The following is a 19,602-nucleotide window of genomic DNA, read 5'->3' as shown; positions in this document are numbered from 1 at the left end:
CCTCAGACTGGAGCAGGTGGGAGAAGAGGTCAGATCTGGAAGATACTTCCAGAAGATGTGCAGGCACTGGAGTAGCTGGTGGGTGTTATCTGTCACAAGTCAATTTTGGGTCGTTAAAGGGATGCAAGTGCTTCAGACGCAACTCTGTGCTTGCTGGTAACCCTGCACTACTGTCTGCTGTCAGTAGGTGTAGCCACAAGGCTGTGGATTCAACTGCAAGACTGAAGGGAGGTGTGGATAGAAACTGAATATAGAACTGGATAGAAGTGAAGGGAGGTGTGGATAGAAATTGGTCACAAATAGTTCTTATCGTGTCTTAAGCACTGCACGCTCTTTTCCTTGCTGCTTTTTATCAGCCTCAGGGACCGAGACTCTCCATCTTTATTTACCATTTCAGGTTGCCTACATTTTCTTGCCTCTTACTCTTTTGCTGGCTAGTCTGTGGTATCAGTTAAGCACAAAATTAATGGTTGGATTTTGTCCAGTCTGTCTGTTTGGATATTCTCTGTATTAACCGCAGCCTGTTAAATGTCACAGAGCAAGTATAGTCCTTGAAGACTGCCTGTAGAGCACATTTCCAGAAACATTCATTTGTGACTTTTAAATTAATGCTTCATTTCTCATGGTGTTTGGCTTCTCTGGTGCCGTGTCTGTGCTACAGATTGCTACATTACAGTTTTACTGGCAATCTAAATATACATGGGTGCTGTGAGCTGGTGCGGCAGATTTCTAGCAGTTGGGTCATCAGCTGTGTTAATTTGCTTTTCTCCACTGTGCCGCGCAGTTGTTTAGTTCTCGTTTCATCTGTGTCTCGTCTCCCAGTGTCAGGAATGGAGGGCAGAGGATTTCTTTAGGGTTATAGTGATCTGCGAAACAGTCTATTAAAAAAGCAGGGAGATACACCTTTAAAAAATAGCAGCTGATGATTGTTTAAAGGCATTGGCAGTGTTCTTTGCAGCTATAGAGCTGCATCTATAATCTGTAGACTTATTCAACAGATAACTGAAAATATAAATTTTAAGAAAAACAGGTCTTTTCAGATTTTAAGATTGCCATTTATTTATTTTTCACAGTGCCACAAGGTTGCAGTAGTGAGAGAAGATAAACTCGAAGGTAAGCAGATCCTGAAAATTCTGTGGTTTTAACTTTTTTTCTTTGAAAGAACAGCAAAGTGAGTAAAGCTCAGAACTTGCCATCTGCACGTAAGTGCCTAGTCAGGCTGTTGGGTTCAGGTGTGTACTTTTTGTACTAGCTTTTTCTCAGAATTTTGAATATCTGAGCCAACAGCTGTGTAACTTCAGATTTGTGATTTGGGTCTGGTTGTTTTTTTTGTTTTAATGTTAGCATTTTAGTTAGTGATTCTTTTCCACCTCCCTGCCACTGACAGGCAGCTCCCCCTTAAATGCAACAATATCAGAGTAGCATATACCAGTGTCTCACAGTGTTTTAGAACAATTACGAGCCTTCAGGCTCCCAAGGATGCTGAAGCAGATAATTCTCGTTATTGATTGAATGCAGTTGCAGTCTTTGTTTGCCCTGAGTGATGTGGGTATTAGCTAAATGTCCTACAAGAATGTTCTCACTTTTGTCTGTGGTATTTGCTTTTCCGGTAAAAGGTGAAAAAAAAAAAAAAAAAAAAAAAAACCAACAAAACAAACCACCGTTATAACACTGCTTCCTGCAACTGCTTTCCATGCAGCGTCAGTCATCTTACCAGGTCTGGTGCTGCTGATGAGATCCGATCCACAGCAGGCTCTTAGTCACTTTCAAATAACGTTTTAGGCATTTAGGAACCTACTGTGGCCTTTGTGACCTTAAATATCCCTACTAATGATCTAACTTTGTTTGAAAGACTTGTTTTATTTCCCTTTGTGAAATCTGAGGTAGAATTCTAGCTAAAGTCGTCTTCGTCAGGGTAGTAGATTGTCAAGCAGTGCAACTACTATCTGTCCTGTTTGAATTATGTGTGCTGCGTAATGTTCTGTTATGCTGTGGAGGAAAGGGTTGTTCATGTTTTTTGTATCAGAAGACGGGCCAAAGGTATGACTTACGTTTGGAAGAGCCTGAGATTTGTGATGGGAGTAAGGCTGCATAGTCTAGGACTGGCCCCAAGAAATGATTACTGTGTGTATTTTTACAGTGCCTAGAAGCTCTGTCTCAGATCAGGACTGCGTGGAAAGAATACTATAAGCCACAAACAGAGAATTCCTAAAAAACAGCCCTTGTCTCAGGGGGGTTACAGTTTAAATAGCGTAGAAGAGACAAAACATTGATTCCAGCAGACTGTTAGAGAAGACATGGTGCCCCTAGTTGATACGGTGGATGCTACCTTAATGTCAGAGAGCAGTTCCAGCAGGATAGAGATACGGCCTTCTATTTTCTTCCTTAGCTTTGGGTAGTCATTTGGATATGCTGGATCCCAAACACCGGGTATTTTGAAGGTAAACACAAAGACATTGCTCTTAATTCAGTTGTGTAAGAATGAACAGTGTATCGTGGAAAGCATGTTTGAGAGGCTTGTGGAGTCTCTTACCTTGATTTCTCAATCAGTGAGCACTGGAAGAAGGTACAATTACACATTTTTATATTTAGGGCCTTGCCGTCAAGTGGTCTGTTGGTCTCTCCATCCTTGGTAGAGCCTGATACTTAAAGTTGCCACCTGATTCTGTAAAGGCTGTGCTAACAGAGGACTTTTTTTTTTTTTTTCTTTTTTTCCCCCAGCAATGAAGTCTAAACTAGCCATGATTGCAAGCGTGCACGTCTACAGCATTCAGAAAGCCTTGCTCAAGGACAGCGGGCCACTCTACAACACAGACTATGATATCGTCAAAACAAACCTCCACAACTGCAGCAAGTGAGTTGCGTCTTGGTTTTTCCTCTTATGCTATGTGATTTGAGACTGAGGAGATGTTGCTACACAGTGCGCTTCAGCAGAAGTCAATGGTTACCAGGTATGCCTGGATTTTTAGAAAGCTAGAAAAAGATATCTTCTAAGTGATGCCAGATCAGTCCCCAGACAGCACATTGTATGATTGGTAAACTGAGCTATTTCCAGTTTACACTTGGTTCGCTTGCTCTGTTACTTCAATGGGCAGATGGTTCCAGTACATCTCTTCTCTGATGGCTAGAAACCTTTTTCTCGTTTCCAGGCCATGCTTGGTCATGACCATTTTTATCCAGTCCTCAGTCACACAGTAAGAGTAAATCAAAACAGACTTATGAAAACATGAGTGATGTGCTCAGCAAAGTGCTAACATGAGCTTGCCTTCTGTTTTGGGAGTCTGTGTTTTCATCCACCGGACTCCTCTGCTTCTCTGAAGATGTCTTGCAGGAACTCATTCTCTGTCTATAAGATGAGAGCCTGAGGCATAGGGGAAGCATACAAAACAGACCAGGCAGCACAAGTGCCCTGTATGGTTGAGGTAGAGAAAGGTTGTCCTGGAATTCAGGGGGACTTCAGTCTCCAGGGGTCATTATCTCTCCTCTTGCACAGTGCCTGGCAGCTGTGGCTCTTCATTTATATGTTGTTTCCACCACGACAGCTTCAGCTTGATGTAATCGGGATGTACAGTGCCATGACCAATCTGGTTTAGCAGGGGGGATGCCTGAATGTTGTGTCATAGAAAGAGTATAGAATTTGAAAGTAGAAGCGTAGCTGTCTTCAAAACGTTGACAAGTGAGTGGCTGAGCAAATAATGTCCTAGAAGCTCTGTGTTTCAAACGTGAATGTCAATACCCTGCTAAGTGCTAGAAAACCCTGATTCAATGCAGACACGTGCCATGGGTTTGGCTGCAGTTGCCTTGTTTCCAGTCATTTTACTCTCGGACATCCCTGCATGGTGATGCTTGTGTCTCAGAGTTTGCCTTTCAGACTTGTGCATGCAGAAGGTTTAGACAATTCAGATTCTGAAATCGCTTTCTGAAGCACGTGTGTAAATCCCTGCCTGGCTTTGGAGCAGAATTTTCCAAGCAAGCTATGAAAAATTCAGCTTCTTCACCTGTGACCTGGCTGAACTAAGTTCAGACTGACCATATTCGCTCTCCCTTGTCAACTACATGAGTTGTCTTTTACACTTGAGACAAGATTTCTGTAGATCCTGCAAAAGACAGAGGTTTAACTATGTGCGTGTTTATAGCAAACAGAACCTACTGGCTTCTTCTGCTTCCCTCTCAGTCCATGTATCTCACAAGCTCTAGGGCAAGGATCTTTATTCTCTTCTGTGTTTGTATGGGACCTGGGAAGACGGCGGAGGTGGCTGGATGTTGTACTAATATAACTAACTGGATTTAATGCATGTTGCTAATGTCAGCTTTCCAAGCGGAAGCAGCTCCTTGCTTGCAGAGCATAGTCCAAACTTTGCTTATTTTTTCAGTGATTATTTAGTGAATTTTGGATCAAGCCCATCAGCTATAGTCACACAGCAGCATTAAGGCAAGCTAACTTCCCAAGTGCCTGGAATATGCGAGGTTTCGACATGCTTGCTGCACAGTCAGTATGTTTTATCGTCAGTGGTTATTATTTGTAATCTGGAGGTGTGGTGGTGTCGCTTTTGGATGCGTGAAGTAGGAGTGAAAGCTGTCCAGAGGGCGGCGTTGACCATGTTGAAAACAGATTGAAAGTAGAAAAGAAAGTAGGAATATTTTTTTCTTCAGTGTCTTCTTTCCTTCCTTTAAAGGTTTGAATCTCAAGAGATTGCTGCTGCGGTCTAGAAATGCTAGATGCGATGGTGTTGTTTTGTTAATACATTTCAGTTCCTGATCTGAGTAGAAGTAGACTGTGCATGTGAGCCGCTAATACTGAGGTGCAGAAACTAACTGGCAGAAGACTGGTTTATTTCTTATGCAAATAAAAATATGCTGTGTAATTCAGTGGATTGGAAGGCGTGAGTCTGTGCTCTTTTGTGGCATTTGTATAGGAAATCTGGAAAGCCTCGCCTGTGATTTGCACAGTGGGGAGTAGAATTCAGTTATTTTTGGGTGCTGCTATTCCTGACTGTCAGGGAATTGTATTGTAACTGTGAGCACGTCATTTAATTCTTCTATCTCCATATCCCCAAACAATCACGTTTGAGACTGTTACAAGCTGAGATGCATCTCTGACTACTAGTGATTACATGGAAATGACTTTATATAGTTAAGTCTGAATGTCACGGATGTCTTCTGAGCCGTTTAATTAGTTCAGTTTCAGTTGTGAATTACTTACCTGGCTGGTGCGACTGTGGCCATTTGTTGCGGCAGTAGTGGACACTGTCAAAGGATCTGAAGGTTGTGAATGTTTTAGATCATCAGCCAGCAATACAATTTATGCTGCAAACTTTAGAGAGTGTAACCCGTTTAGGAATAAAATGCAGCCTGCTCCATCTCCACCCTGGGTGTGGAGACAGGCTTTCCCCCACACACACCACGAAATCCAAACAGCTTGTTTAGCATTTGAATGCTCTGGCTCTTGCTGACAGGTTCAGCTGATCTTTTCGGTAGAGGTCTCCATCGCTCTCCTTCTGTGCCAGCCTTTCTTTCTTGTCCCATGTGCAAATTAAATTCCCCTTTTTCCCATAACAGGAGAACACAGGACCAGAGAAGCAAGGCCCTACCAGTGAGGAAACCAAGGTGAAAAAGAAGTTGTTAAAAGGCTAATTAAATTTTTCACTCCATCACACAGGTTTAGTGCCATTCATTGTGCTGCTGCTGTGCCCAGGACGTTGACCGAAGTTTCTCAAGTGCAGACGTCTGTGCAGGCTGATTCCCAGACACCAAGTGACACGAATGCTGTCAGCGTACCGGTGGTCAACGGCCACGGTCCATCGACTGCTAAACAGACCTTGCAGCAGCCCAAAGGGATCATGGGAATGTTTGCAGCCAAAGCAGCTTCTAAACCCCAGGACACAAATAAAGAAACTAAAGCAGAGGCTAAGGAGACCCCAGGTGTAAGTTACCTCAGACCCTTTGGCAGCCCTCTGGGTTAATAGGCTTAATGAACCGCTCTTCTAGCTTTGCTCTTACTCGACCTACATAACCTTAGCCGCTGTGGTGCTGCCTTGTCCACTGCGTCTAGAGCTAAACTTGCTGTCCACTGGGAATGCTTTTCGTAACCGTTTTATGAGTATTTAACTGTATAGTACAGTCATGCCTTCTGTCGGTCATCTTGTGGGACAGTATATTGTGCCACGCTCTTGACCTATCCACAGGAGTGTATTTGCCGTAACTTTGACGCTTTGACGTTCCTCCTTGAGCCAGATCTCCAGCCAGTATAAACCAGCATAGCTGCATTATTGAAACAATTGTTCCATTGTCCTCGGTTATGCCAATATATACACCCGTTGAGGATCTCGCTCTCTCCATTGTGCTTAAAAGGATTTGTTTTGAGCAATAAGTGAAATGTGAGAAGTCCAGGTCTTAAAAGTATCAAGGTGTTTAAACTTGGTCTGCGAGGGAAGTTTCAGAGCTTGACCTGTGCAAGACTAAATTGTTTATCTGCTCAACTGCTGGTTTTTCCAGGATAGGATTACGTATTAATTTTAATTAGTATAATTGTTTTTAAAGCAGTGTGGCCAGTAAATGGGTATTAAAATGGTAATGTTCCCTGCATATGATTTGGCTTTTTTATAACAGCTGAGTACATCTGAGTACATTTTGGTTCACTTTTCCGATTTTTATAGTGAATTTAGAACTGGTGAAATGTGCATGTCGGAGTGTTTTGGGAACTTTAGTGTCTGGTTGCCTTTTTTTTTTTGTGCTTGAAAATAAATGGGATTAGGAGGCCAAGCTTCCTTAGGTGGGTTTTCTGTGTGTGTGTGTGATTTTTCACTTTGGTGGCTATGTTAATGGAATAGAGGAGTGATATTTTTTGCAAATGGCTCAGCAGAACAGCAGACGTGCCAGAGTAGCTGGATAAAGTCTTCATGGTTTGGCCAATCTGTGTTCTTTCCTCTGTCGGTTACCGTGAATTGAGGCACTGATAGTTTGCAAAAAGAACAGTTCTTTACTGGGAACTGACCCAAGTCTCAACCACTTATTTCAGTAACACTGTCAGCCATCAGATGGGAATGTGACCCAAGTTAGATTTGAAGGCCTAGCTAAGGAGCCATAAGTAACTTACTCTCGACCCTTTGATGCATGTAATATCTAATGTCTTCAGATTCTCCCAAACAGATACTGAAATCTAAGACACTGACTAGTCAACAAATTATACGTATTTATTTTGCTTGCCCAGAAGCGTGCTACATGTTTTGAGGGCTGTGTTGCATGAATAATTCCTGTGGTTACTCCTCTGTTTGCTTCTAGGTGTCTGCAGTAAGCAGCAAACCACCAGCAAAGGGCAACATCATGAACAACTTCTTTGGAAAAGCTGCCATGAGTAAGTACTTTCTAACATGCATCTGTTTTCAGAAACCATTGTGGTCAGGGACCAGCCTGCTGTAGTTTTAAAAAAAATAATAAAAAACCTGAGGGATACTGGAAATCTCTCATTTGTTTGTGGTTTTTTTTTTTTAGCTAAGTAGCAATTAAAAAAATCAGTGATATCAGGCATCTTGTTATACAGCTGTGATGGGAGGCATGAACAGAGATGAGCAGAAGCCTTCCTTCCCACCCTGCCAAACTTGTTGGATTTTCTCCCCTCTTTTCTTACAGTTTTCCATACTATTCTCCTGCTTTTTTGGATTTGGAGGGGTTAATGGGTTTCTGTGCAGCTTTTAAGGCAAAAATTAAAAGTTGTAAGAGGAATTTTTCAGACAAAAAGCTTGCTGGATGGAGATCAATTAAAATGACATATTTGTGCAGACTAACCCAGGACGGATTTTTAGTGCAGAAGAAATCTGATTTAAAGTGAGTACTTGTGGATGGAAAACTAGCTATTGGTAAAATGTTTGCCAAAACCTGTTACGCAGGGCGTGTTAACGATGCTTGCTTTTTATCACAAATCACTGAGGAGTCTGTAGTTAGATTTAGGGTTAATTTCTTTACTGAAAACCAAAGAGCTAATAACTGGAGGATAAAAATGAAGGGTGGCCTTCCTCTCTGAGCAGGGGTTTGGAGTAGGTGGCCTCTGGAGGACCCTTCTGACCTAAATTATCCAACTCTAAAGAAAATATGCTGAAGCTTTTAAGTTGACATTGGAAAAGGACTGTAGGACTTTCTTCAAAGATGCCCTTATAATTGTGAGTACAAGAGGATTCAAAGAAGAGTTGCTGGGAGAGAGTAAACAGCTAAGTTCACTTTCTGACAGCCATCTGTCAGAGTTTGCAGGGTACAGTTCCAGCACTGAACACAGAAGGCACAGTACTGTTGGGCATCTTTGAGTTCCTGTTTTGATGAGACTGAGGGAGCTGAGGACACTTTCAGCCTAAACTTCACAAGCTTAAGAACAGTTACTACAGTTAAGTAAATTCTTAAGATCTGAGAAGAGCCCCGGACCAAAGTTCCTACGCTGAAAACCCAAGAAGTTGAAATTGCATGGTAAAGATAACCCAGTGGTGGAGGAGAAAGCTTTCTGGATGCATTTCCACAATTTCCAATGGGGTTCACCTCTCTGGTGAGGCCTGTCAGGGAGCACTTCAAGGAAACTTGTGAGGTTGCTGCAGGGAAGGAGCAAACCAAGCAGAACTGGAAATGATTATGTATATAAAAGAGATAGGGTGATTCCAGAAGTAAGATTTATTCCTTATATGTTGTACATCTCTCCTGGCTTCAAAGATTTCGCCGTTGCCAGAAAGTCCCGAGTTAACAATAATTGGGTCCTCCAGCTCTCTGCTGTTGATCGTAAATAAGAGAGCTGTCATTCAAGTTCTTTTGTATGAGATGTTTTCCCTTGCTCAATGAAGCAGCCAGCCTGGTTTCCAAGCAGTGTCAGAAAGGCCTTGGCGTGGAGTCTTCTAGCCCTCTCGGCAGCCTCTGTTCCTGTTGACAGTGTAGTTTGATCTCAATCTTGAACGCTTTTTCTTCCCTCGGGCATCTTGTGCTTGGGATGATGCAGGTTTCTAACTTGTCTGCTCCTCGTTTCTGGTGAGGTGTGGGTAAAGCTGCTGAATGAAGCTCACAGACTGTAATTAGGTGCTAGTGTGCTAACAGCACCACCTGTCAGCTTGATAAATATATGGTTTTGCTCCCCTCTCTACCTGCTGCCTCTTATCTGGTACTAATGTAAGCCTTTTGGAGAACTGTCCTTGTATGTCGTGCTGTGTAGGCAAAAGAGGCTGGTTCTTGATCACGTCGGGGTTGGCATGGGACGAGAAGCCGCTACATTAATGAAAATACTACTCATGGGCTCCAACGTTATGCAGGGTGGAGGCTGCACGCAGCTCTCGTTGCTTTTCATCAGGCCTGATTCTTTTGTTTCTGGGCCCTTTTGTGCTTGATTAAAACTGTAATTTAGAAGGGATAAAGTGGCTATAAAGATGGATGTGGTGTTATGCCAAGGGGGCTGTCTGGAAGAGGGGTTCCCAGCCCTTCTGTGCCTTTCGTCCTGGTGACTGCAAGGGATTCTGCTGCTGCCTCCTAGCCCGCTTCTGCGGAGTTTTAACTGCTGCAGCGCACTCAGCTTGCGGCGTGCTTGGGCTATGCCATCGGGAACAGAATCAAACTGTTAAATCAGCTAGAAATTTAAGCATGCCCGTTTTTTCAGTATGACATAATTTGGTCAATCTAGATCCCTAATGCCTTTACACATCATCTGTAGTGTTTTCTGTATTCTTGGTGCACAGTGTTTTGTTTAGCCGGCTCCTTTGTAAGTTGTCATTCATACTGAATGCTCAGTGTTTGTGCTTTTTTAATGGTTTATTCACAGATAAACTCAAAGTCAACTCTGTGCCTGAGCAGCCAAAGGAAGAAAAAGTAGTCAAGCCTTCAGTTCCTGAAGCAGAACCAGAGTCATCCCCTAATACTGTAGCAGAGAAACCTGGGAAGAAAACAGAGCCTGCTAGAAGTCAACAAAAGGACAAAAAAAGGTGGGCCACGCTGTTCAGGGTCCCTGTAATCTGTTAACCCTCTTGTTGATGGCCTGCATGGAGCTGGCTGGTCATACGATGCTGGCTTCCCTCCTGTTTCCAGCTACTAAATTGCATTAAACCTGGCCTAAAGTTATCTCGCTTGGAATTCTTTCTTAATATTTCTTTTCCATTTAGCGCTGTAGATGCCTCAGGGCCATTTGTGCCGTTGCAAATGGTAAGGGACACGGTCCAGGTAGTCTTCAGTGGGAGGGGGTGGCTTTCCAAGAGACAAGCTCATGCTGTGAGCAGACTTAGTGTAGACCCCGCAAGCAGTCTGCGGGGGCTGGCAGGAGCACCTGTAGTGTAGGGAAGGGACTATATTCCCAAGCTTATATGTACACAGCTTCCAGCTCACAAAGTTCTGCTTGTTGATTTCCATAGCTAATGTACTGCTGCTTTCAATGCCCCTGGTTTACTTTGGGCTGAGACTCCAAGTAAATTTTAAGTTCAGCCCTTTGTGTTTAATCCAACCCAAACTGACAGAGGCAAAAAATCATTACAGTCTGATGGCTCTCTGGTGGCCTATGAGTAATTAATTGGTGGTCTCAATCCGTTTCTAACTAAATAGGTAAGCGCGCCGCCCAGCCCACCATCGCAGTTAGTGCTAACTGGTCTTCTTATTGATAGCCTTATTCAAAAAGCCAAGGGCCTGGAAACTGCATGTTGGCAGTGTGGTGTTGGGAAGGCCACTTGGGCTGTACCAGCTCTATGAGGATACGTGGGCCTTTAGCCTCCAGGCTTGTTAGTCTGACACGTCTCGCCAACACTAAAAAGAAAGAAGCTATTTTATTTTTCCAGTAGTCTTTAAAAATGGCTCCAGGATTCTGAGACACTACCTCATAGTCAGTTAGTGGCAAGCAGTCTGTCAAAAGAGCTTCTGAGCGATGCTGTTGGGGACATGAGTGTTTGGGAGCCTGAGCTATAGAGACAAGATCAGAAATGTGCTCTTGCCAGGTTGCTGTGGCCAAGCTAGGTGAGGTCCTGGGCAAAACATTGAACCGCAGAGGGGCTAAAGAAATCCTCCTTGTTTTGGAGAACTGGGTATGGGTAAGGATGAGAGGCTTGAAAATGCTCGTGCACCTATGCCTGATTGTTTAGGTGAGTATACTTCAGTCTATGTGATGCTTATCTTTTTAAGAGGTACAGAGGTATTTGATTTCCTTAGCAGTAGTTCCGTCAGGAGCATGCTCGTCTAGGCATGTGTGATGCTTTCATGCACACACAAGGGTTAACATGTGTTTGTTCCTTTTTTCCTTTTCTTTTTGTGGCAGTAAAATGAAGAGGGTGGACAAGTCGGATAACGAGGAAGAAAGAGATCCCGAAAATCTAAAGAAAAAGAGGAAGCGAATCAAACAACTTCAGTCTGACAGCAGTGATGAGGAAGGTAAAAAGATATGTAAACAACCAGGCATGTAGGTCAGGGGCCTGATTTCGACAATATTACTGTCCAAGGCTGTTGGTCAACGATTGAGGGAATAGTTTAGAGGACTAAAGACCGTGCAAATGGCTGTAGCTTGAGCTTTCTGTTTATCTTGTGCTGCAAGCACTTGGGCATATGGTTGGGATGCCTCAGTCATTCAGTCTTTGTTTTAGCTTAGCTCAGATCTGGCTGTCTCCTCACCAAGTGTGCTGCCAGTCACGCTGACGTGTGGGAAGGAGATTCTCAAATCTCTTGTGAAAGATATCGCGCCTTCCAGAATTGTAGGACTGGTCATAACCAGTTTATTTGGTGAGTAAACACTCGCAAAGTGACTTCCCCCCTCTCAGGGTCATTTTTAGTATCTTTATTCTGTCTGTTTATAGAAATGGTTTGGAAGACAGCATTGGAAGCAAGACTTCAAAAAAAAAAAAAAAGATAATAGAGAAACTGGAGGGAAAACAGTTGAGCCATATCCGATGCGACTCTGCGACTCCTCAGTGGCTGTTGGCTTTGATAGGAGTAGGGTGCCCAGAATGTTGCAAGATTTGGGCTTATAATGAGGAACAGCAGGGCTGGATTCCAAAGAATGTGGATAATTGAGGTGACAAATGCCGTTCAATATAGATAATTGGAAAATAAGTTGGGATCGAGCTAAGGAGTATGTGCTAAATGGAACAGTCATCCAAAGAGCTGATCAGGAAAAGAATTTAGGGATCATTATGGGCAAATAATTGAAACCACTAGTTTGGTGTACAGCTTGAGTAAAAAAAGGTGAAACAGCAACCAGATTGTATTGGCGAGGAGGTGGACTCCTGCAGGAGCGCTGAAGCTGTTTGCTTATTTAGCGTGGCTAGCACATGAGAAACAACAACGAAACTAAGAGAATTTTTTATACAAGTTAGAGAGGCGAATGCTGCTGGATATCTTAGCAGTCTCCTTGCCACCTTAGGCCTATTTTCGTGGTTTTTCTTTTGCCCAGCGTAATTTCAAGTGATCTCTGTCATCAGGCATCCATCGCTTCTACTCGGACTATTCCACAGGATGATAAATCTCTCAGGAAGCTGTTCTTCACGATCAGCCTTAATTTTCATCACATTCCTGTGTGCAGCTCCTTGTTTGGCCATAAAAAAATATATATGCCCACACTCTTTGGTATTTATTTCTTTAAATGTTTGTAAGCTATTATGTGGTCTTTCCATTTACTCATCAGTCAGCCTACTGACAAGCTGCGTTGTTTAGCTCTGAAGAGGGAAGATTGAAATCAGCCTGTTTGGCCACTTGAAGTGCTGCTCCTTGCTGGGCTGGAATCTCTCAGCTCGTCCACTCTCTGCTAATGAGAGTGGGCAGCAATGAGCAGAAATGAGACCAGTGTTTCAGGTGCGTGGTAGGGCTGTGCGGAGCGGCTGCTCTTTGAAGCATGAGGGCTTATTGGTTCAGTTGTGGTTTTGCTGCTGTGAGTTGGGGACCCACAGCCTCCCGTGCTCTTGACAGTGCTCTGAGCACACAGCAAGCCCAGAGGTGACCGCACAGTCCATTTGCCTTATCTAGTTCTGTTAGAGCTCTCTTAATCTCCTGAGACTAAGAGCAGTGCTGTAAGACTGTCACAAATTGAGGAGTGCTTTCTATAGAGAGTACTTGAGGGAGGTGATTCTACCCCTCTACTCTGCTCTCGTGAGACCCCACCTGGATTACTGTGTCCAACTTCGGAGCCTTCAGCACAGGAAGGACGTGGACCTGTTGGAACAGGTCCAGAGGAGGCCACGAAGATGATCTGAGGGCTGGAGCCCCTCTGCTGTGAGGACAGGCTGAGAGAGTTGGGGGGATTCAGCCTGGAGAAGAGAAGGCTCCGGGGAGATCTTGGAGCCCCTTCCAGTCCCTCAAGGGGCTCCAGGAAAGCTGGGGAGGGACTCTGGATGAGGGAGGGGAGCCATGGGACGAGGGGCATTGGTTTTATGCTGAAAGAGGGCATATTTAGATGAGATCTGAGGAAGAAATTCTTGGCTGTGAGGGTGGTGAGCCCCTGTCCCAGGTTGCCCAGAGAAGCTGTGCCTGCCCCATCCCTGGAGGGGTTCAAGGCCAGGTTGGCCGGGGCTTGGAGCAGCCTGGTCTAGTGGGAGGTGTCCCTGCCCAGGGCAGGGGGGTTGGAAGTGGATGAGTTTTAAGGTCCCTTCTAACCTAAACCATTCCATGACTCTCTACTGCAAACTCCTGCTTGCTGCATATCCACTTTTGGTTTTGAATATTATGTTGAATACCTGTATTACATTGGCATATGCTGACTAGTTAATGCCTTTGAATGTGGTGCCTTCTGTTTTCATTTATTCCAAGGTGTGGTCCAGAGTCTGTATGTTTACTTCTACCTCAGTGCACGCAGCAGGTCTGTTTAGTTGTTCTCCCCTGTTTTATTTGTGCTCTTCAGCAAGAGTTAACTGGATTTGCAATTAGAAACCATGGGTCTAGTCCTCTGGTCAGGTTTGGGGCCCGGTTGTCTCATTAACCTTATTCTCAGTAGCTTTAGACATTAAAACCAGCACAAGTAAGGCTACCTCCCCACTCGGCTGTAGGGAGGCTTGGTTTTTGGTTTACTCCTATTTAACCTACTGGAGATGTATGCAGAATGTTTGCCTTTCTGTTTGGAGAATTTTCTTGCCGTTGCTCCTCCTGCATCGTAGTCCTTTTTGTTCTTTCCATTATGTCCAGAATGGGGTTTGTGTTATGGATTAGAATTGTAAATTTATGCAAATTATAGTTTGTGTATACAAATTTGTATATTAAGCAGATTAGCTTAGTACTCTGTTCCATCTTTCAAAAGGGAAAGATTAGAATCGAGAGGAGCTTCTCTGTTCTTTTGAAGCTAATGGCTATCTAAACCACCCTGATCAGGTCTGTGTTCGGCCGTTTGGTTCTGCTCCTTGTCCTTCTAAATCCAACAGGATGAAAGAAGATAAATTTGAATTCTTTGAAAGATTCATATCGAATATTACGCTCAGTATTCAAGTATAAGAATGTAAGTTGGAAGAAACAAATAATTAAAAAAAAAAAAATAACGTACAGCAGCTGGACTTTGAGAGCATTTATCCTTGGAAAGGTTGGAAATGGGTTTCTCCAGAGAGGAGGGGCAATTTTAATCGGCAGCATCAGTGAGCAAAATGGGGCCTGGAGTGACATTGTTCCATGCTGCATCCCTGTGGGAACAGGGAGGAAGGCGCCATATGCTGCACAGCATTTGGAAATCGCCGCCAGACAGGGGCACGCTTCATCCACCACCTGCGTCATTCACCCGCAGATGATCTGGGGGTAAGTTTTAAATATGCAAAAGGCAATATGGGAAGCTGCACCGCCAGAGCAGATATCAAAGGCTGAGGGTTTAGCTGCTGCTTATGCTAACGTGCCACGCTAACCTGGCTGACCTCAGCTCGGAGAAAACGGGGAGGTGGTTGCCCAGGCTGCTCCGCGCCGCGGGAGGAGGCACGGCCTCGGGCAGGGGTGCTAACCTCTCCCGCGGCTGCAGCTGCGGATACAAGGGGACGCTTGTCCGCAGCCACTGCTGTGATTAAATGGCGTTCAGACAGGGCTCCACCTGTGTAACTGCTAGTAAAAGCACGGCCCTTTTTTCAGGCAGACTTAGCGACATTTTGTGGGTTTGAAACTAGGTCCGTACGACTGATGCGAAGCACTGTATAGGCGTTCTTATGTCCAGGCGAGTCTTTTTGCGTTGCTCTGTATTAGTCTGCTCTTTATGTACTGAAATTAGCCTAAAATAAGCTCATCTTACACGAGTGTCAGCACATTGTACCAAGTTGAAAATACAGGGAGGGCATAAGGCACAATCCTCTCCATTTAAATGATTTTTCATTAAAAAGTTATATTGGTATGAGGGTGCCTTAGTCACTGCAGGTTGTTTTGCTTCCAGTGCCAGAATAAACTACACAAGTGCGTCCACAGAGGACAGGAGGTTTTGGCAGCTTCAGCTATACCAACACAGGCAGCGTTTCGCAGTGTTGACAAGTGTTTTACAGCCACTTTGGAGGGTGATTTCAGTGGCACTGTAACCTACAAACTCTATCGGTTTCGCAGAGCCGCAGCAGAAGCACTAAAGCTTCTCACAGTTTTTCCAGGCAGGGTCAGAGCAAACCGAACAAAGCCAGGATTTACATCTTTGGTACATCCAATTGCCCAACTTGTATCCATTTCATGCAGCTGTTGCTGTTGAGTAAACTGTGGGCAGCAGCTAGAGGTTGACTCAGGAGTTATCACATGTCAGAGGGCTGCGTTGGCTAGAAGAGGATAATAAAGTAATAGAGATGCAGCTCGATGGCAGTCCGAAACACTCTGACGTGGGGAGAAAGGTGCCTTCTGCCTGACAAAAACTGGGGGAACTTGTTTGAAGGAGGATGAAGAAAAGCCCAAATTTCCCCCGAGCAAGAATAGTGGGGTTGACACGCTGGAAATACCTTCAGCAGCCTCTGGAAGAGGTAGCAGTTTTTCACCAGGCTGATTTTCAGCCCTCTTAGCCCATGCTCTCTTAAAAAATTTTTTCAAATTGGTGTGGCCAGCCCGGGTAGCCGGTGAAGCAGGTTTGGGGCTGTGCAGAATATGGGCACTTCAGCCTGCAGTTGCTGTGAGACTATGATAAATATTGAGAATGTCGAGTTCCCCGCAGCTCCTCGGCTGCGGTCCAGGCTGCCCCAGCAGTTAGCACCTTAGAGCAGATCCGTTGTTTGGTTTTTATCTTCACGCAGCTGCCAGACCCAGCTCTTTGGAGCAAGGTGAAATACCGAGTCATGTTATCCCGCTCTGTTTGCATTTCTGTGCCTCGCTTACTGAAGTAGTTAGGAGGCTGAGTCCTTGTTTGAAGAATGTAATTTATTATTTAGCCTTGGCAGCCAACCACTGTTTCACTTGAGCCCTTCTTAACCTATGAAGGTCAGTTGGCCGTATGCCTGGCACAGTCATAACTCTTAACACTGACCTAATCGGTTGGGACAGCTACAGATCCAGAATTCGTGTTACGACGACAGGATGAATGCGGTGCTACAGCCAGCAGAGCTGGGAGGAGAAGCCAAGCAGGCACTCTGTCCTCCTGTCCAGCAGCATCCTTGTTATTATTAAGCAATAGGTCAGATGAGGAGTTTCTTCCCCCACATTCCTAGCTCTCCCCCACATTTGAGGACTTGCATGGCAGCGTTTCTCACTTGGATTTGGAGAGGATTCCTTAAAGCCATTTAAATTCGTCACAGTGCCTGCTGCGCGGTGCAAGGTGCTGCTCCTTCCCCTCTTGCCCTGCGCTGATTTTTCTTCACCGTCATGGCTCTGTCCCTCTGCCAGCCCCACAGCAGAGTGACCCTGGCTTTCTCATTTGCCTATAAACCCTGCTAGTCTCGCTGAGGCCCAGTTTGACATAGCTGGTAGAGGCTCCAGAGCTCGTTTTGCTGTGTACAAATTTGTGAAAGTGGCCTTGGCTATTTCAGTTATTTTTGCCATTGAAAGGATTCCACGATCTCTGGAGGAGAGCACAGGTGATGGCAGATGAGGGAATGGGCTTAGTTTTTTGGGGTGGTTTGGTTTTTACTTGTTCTTTAAATGAAAGGTTGGGGTGTCCCTTAACAATCTTTTAGGGTGGGTAATAGCATGTTGCACTTAATTCTTGGATTAAGGTAGTTTTGAGCTAATAGCACGGATTGTTTGGGATGTATAGCACCACCGTTAAGCAATGACTGTTTTACCAGTGGGGGAGAGGTAGAGAAACTAAGGTCGTCCAGTGTTTTGGGCATACGTAGTCTTAAACCCTGCCTCTTTCAATTTCTAAACAAATTACAGTCCCTCTTTTTAATGAGCAAGTGAAATATGTGGCTAAAACGTGCCAGTTTCTGTGCTTATTTTTAAAGTTTCATTTGGTGGAACTGATTTTTGGCTTACCAAAAATCCCAAATGCACTTCTCCCATCCTATCTCACTCTCCTTCCTTTGGGAACTGGTGAGCACTCTGGCTGCAGGCCGACCACTTCGGACGATTTGTCCCGACATGAATTAAACAAATCTGAGCGAGAACTTGTAAACCTTGATCTAAATGCAGGTTACAAGCAATTGCTCAGGGTTAAATGAAATGATGAGACAAAAGGGTACCTGCAAGCAGGCATTAGACCCATGTGCTATTAAGATGTTCATCTTCTTAGCAGATGTCCCGCTGCCTCCCACACCCGAGGAAGAGAAAGCTCCATCTCCACCCCCTGTACCTGCTCTGAAAACTGAACTGGAGCCTGCATCCACAGAGGTAAGAGCATAGTAGGGTTATTAACTTCTGTTTTTATCCGACTCGATGGGGATTGCCCAACCACTTTTCAGATGCTAGGGGGGAAGTCCTGTTCACTTGTCAAGTCATCCCATCATCCTGCTTGAAAGAATCCACCATGTTCACTAGTTCATTCATTTTCTAGACCATTATTTAAACGCTAGCTTTTCTGCTGACATGATGCAGTTTTCTGTTTTCTTCTCTTTTTCCCTCCTAATGGTTCTATGAATTGTGGCTCATATTTGAACACTCTTTTTTTTTTCCTGAATCTTGGCCTCCGGAGTCAGGGCAGGGTCAGAAATGAAACCAGAGACTCCTGGTATTCAGCCTTGTATTGCAGGAAAGCTGCTGTTTGAGGGAGGTGGGCTGTGATTGGCAAGAAGTTAACCTCTGAGCTGAGAAAATAAATGTAGTTTCACGAAAGCGCAGCTTTTTGTCACAGCAGGAGCTCTGGTGTCTTGCACACCTTGTTATTTCCTCATTCTTCAGAGGTATGATGGGACAATCCCAGTGCCAGCTTCTCACATAATTTAACACACTTCAACACGTCACATGCCCCAGAAGAGAAATGTGCCCCCTGTGCTGGCAGACGGGAAAGCTTGCTGTCTCAGTTAAGTTGCATTGTGCCTCTCTGAAATTTGTCCTGGTAGGATGGGGAGAATTGTGGCATTTACACAAACGAGACCAGGATATCCTGGGAAGGGACAGAGTTGCTTATCAAATCATGCTCAGCTTCATTAGAGAGACCACATTTCACTCCTGGGGCTGCTGCTTTTATGACCTGTGTACGTGCATGGGGCCTTAACACTTGATTTCTCACAATACTCAATATCCTTCAGGTTTCAGCTGGAGGGAGGAAGAGGAAACGGAAGCGTGTGCTGAAATCCAAAATGTTTATTGACTCGGAAGAAGGCTGCATGGGTAAGACACCTCAGTGGAATTAACTTTATTGAAGCTGTGTTGAAGATTCTTACAGGCCAGCCTCTCCCGGGCTTTGAAAGAGGTTCACAAAATCATTTTGTTATTCCCCTTCGACCTCATGCTCCCAGACTGAGGTAACTGCCCTTTAGTGAAGGCCTGGGTAAGGAGTCATGGAGCTGTGGCTGAATCCTTATTCTTTTTTGATTATTCACAGAATTTCTTCCATTTCTTCTCTATTCCCTCCTGCCAGCATGAGCACTTGCTTCATCTGCTCTCTTCTCCAAAGATACAACTGCTTAAAGATGATGCAGAGAGGTGTCTAGGTTTTGGGATAAATTCTGTCTGGGATGAGTTGTTTGGTTGGTTTTGGGTTGTTTTTTTTTCTTTCGGAGATAAATCCAGAGCTGTGCAGCAGAGCTTGATTATATGTTAATATAAACTTGAAGTATCCCAAATAAACAAGGAGTAAGTTGGGGATTAAATCCTTGAGAAGGGTTTCTGTTTCTGATAAGGATGGCTCTGCTTTCAGGAGGGAAGAGAGCCTCTACAGAAGTACTGAGAGCCAGAGGCTTTGAATTCCAGCCTGACTGGACACTGCTTCCTCCTGTTACCTGCAAAAAGCTGCGTAACACCGCTGTACTTGTTTCCTCCTCTGTGTCCTGACATTGAAGTAGAGCTGCAGGAGTTCAGAATTTTTTCTTTTTCTTTTTTTTTTTCCCCCAAAGGTTTTAAAAAAAATTAAGAGGGTGGAATGTGTTTTTTGTAGCGCTGTTGTCAGCTCAATTATATGGGATGCTTAACATTCTCCAGCCTTGCTGATTTGAGTAGATGTCACGGGAGCTCAGCCAGTTCTAGGAGGCGATCTGTTGCCGTTGTACAGGTTTGTCGTTGTGCATAAGCGTAGATAGATGCAGGCTTGCTTGGCCCAGATTTGGAGCTGCCTGGACATGAGTCAGCTTGTGTCTGTTTGCACCTGCCTGTGTAGTT

The 19,602-nt window shown here is 44.5% G+C and overlaps 1 protein-coding gene across 4 annotated transcripts in view; it reads left to right on the top strand.

Moving 5' to 3' along the window:
- POLD3 (DNA polymerase delta 3, accessory subunit) overlaps window positions 1–19,602 on the top strand; it is a 29,539-nt gene that overhangs the window by 5,096 nt on the left and 4,841 nt on the right. For 3 of the 4 annotated variants that reach the window (XM_063327830.1, XM_063327847.1, XM_063327852.1), the window contains 8 exons: window positions 1,074–1,113; window positions 2,722–2,854; window positions 5,660–5,924; window positions 7,282–7,354; window positions 9,782–9,941; window positions 11,255–11,367; window positions 17,579–17,676; window positions 18,534–18,615. In XM_063327830.1, coding sequence (XP_063183900.1) covers window positions 1,074–1,113; window positions 2,722–2,854; window positions 5,660–5,924; window positions 7,282–7,354; window positions 9,782–9,941; window positions 11,255–11,367; window positions 17,579–17,676; window positions 18,534–18,615 — 964 coding nt within the window. The remainder of the gene's footprint in view (window positions 1–1,073; window positions 1,114–2,721; window positions 2,855–5,659; window positions 5,925–7,281; window positions 7,355–9,781; window positions 9,942–11,254; window positions 11,368–17,578; window positions 17,677–18,533; window positions 18,616–19,602) is intronic. The other variant, XM_063327838.1, reaches the window with a different exon arrangement.

Source organism: Chroicocephalus ridibundus, chromosome 1, assembly GCF_963924245.1.
Source record: "Chroicocephalus ridibundus chromosome 1, bChrRid1.1, whole genome shotgun sequence".
In the NCBI taxonomy this organism is placed as follows: Eukaryota; Metazoa; Chordata; class Aves; order Charadriiformes; family Laridae; genus Chroicocephalus; species Chroicocephalus ridibundus.
Note: the sequence above shows the minus strand (reverse complement) of the source record. Positions and strands in the feature narration are given on the sequence as shown.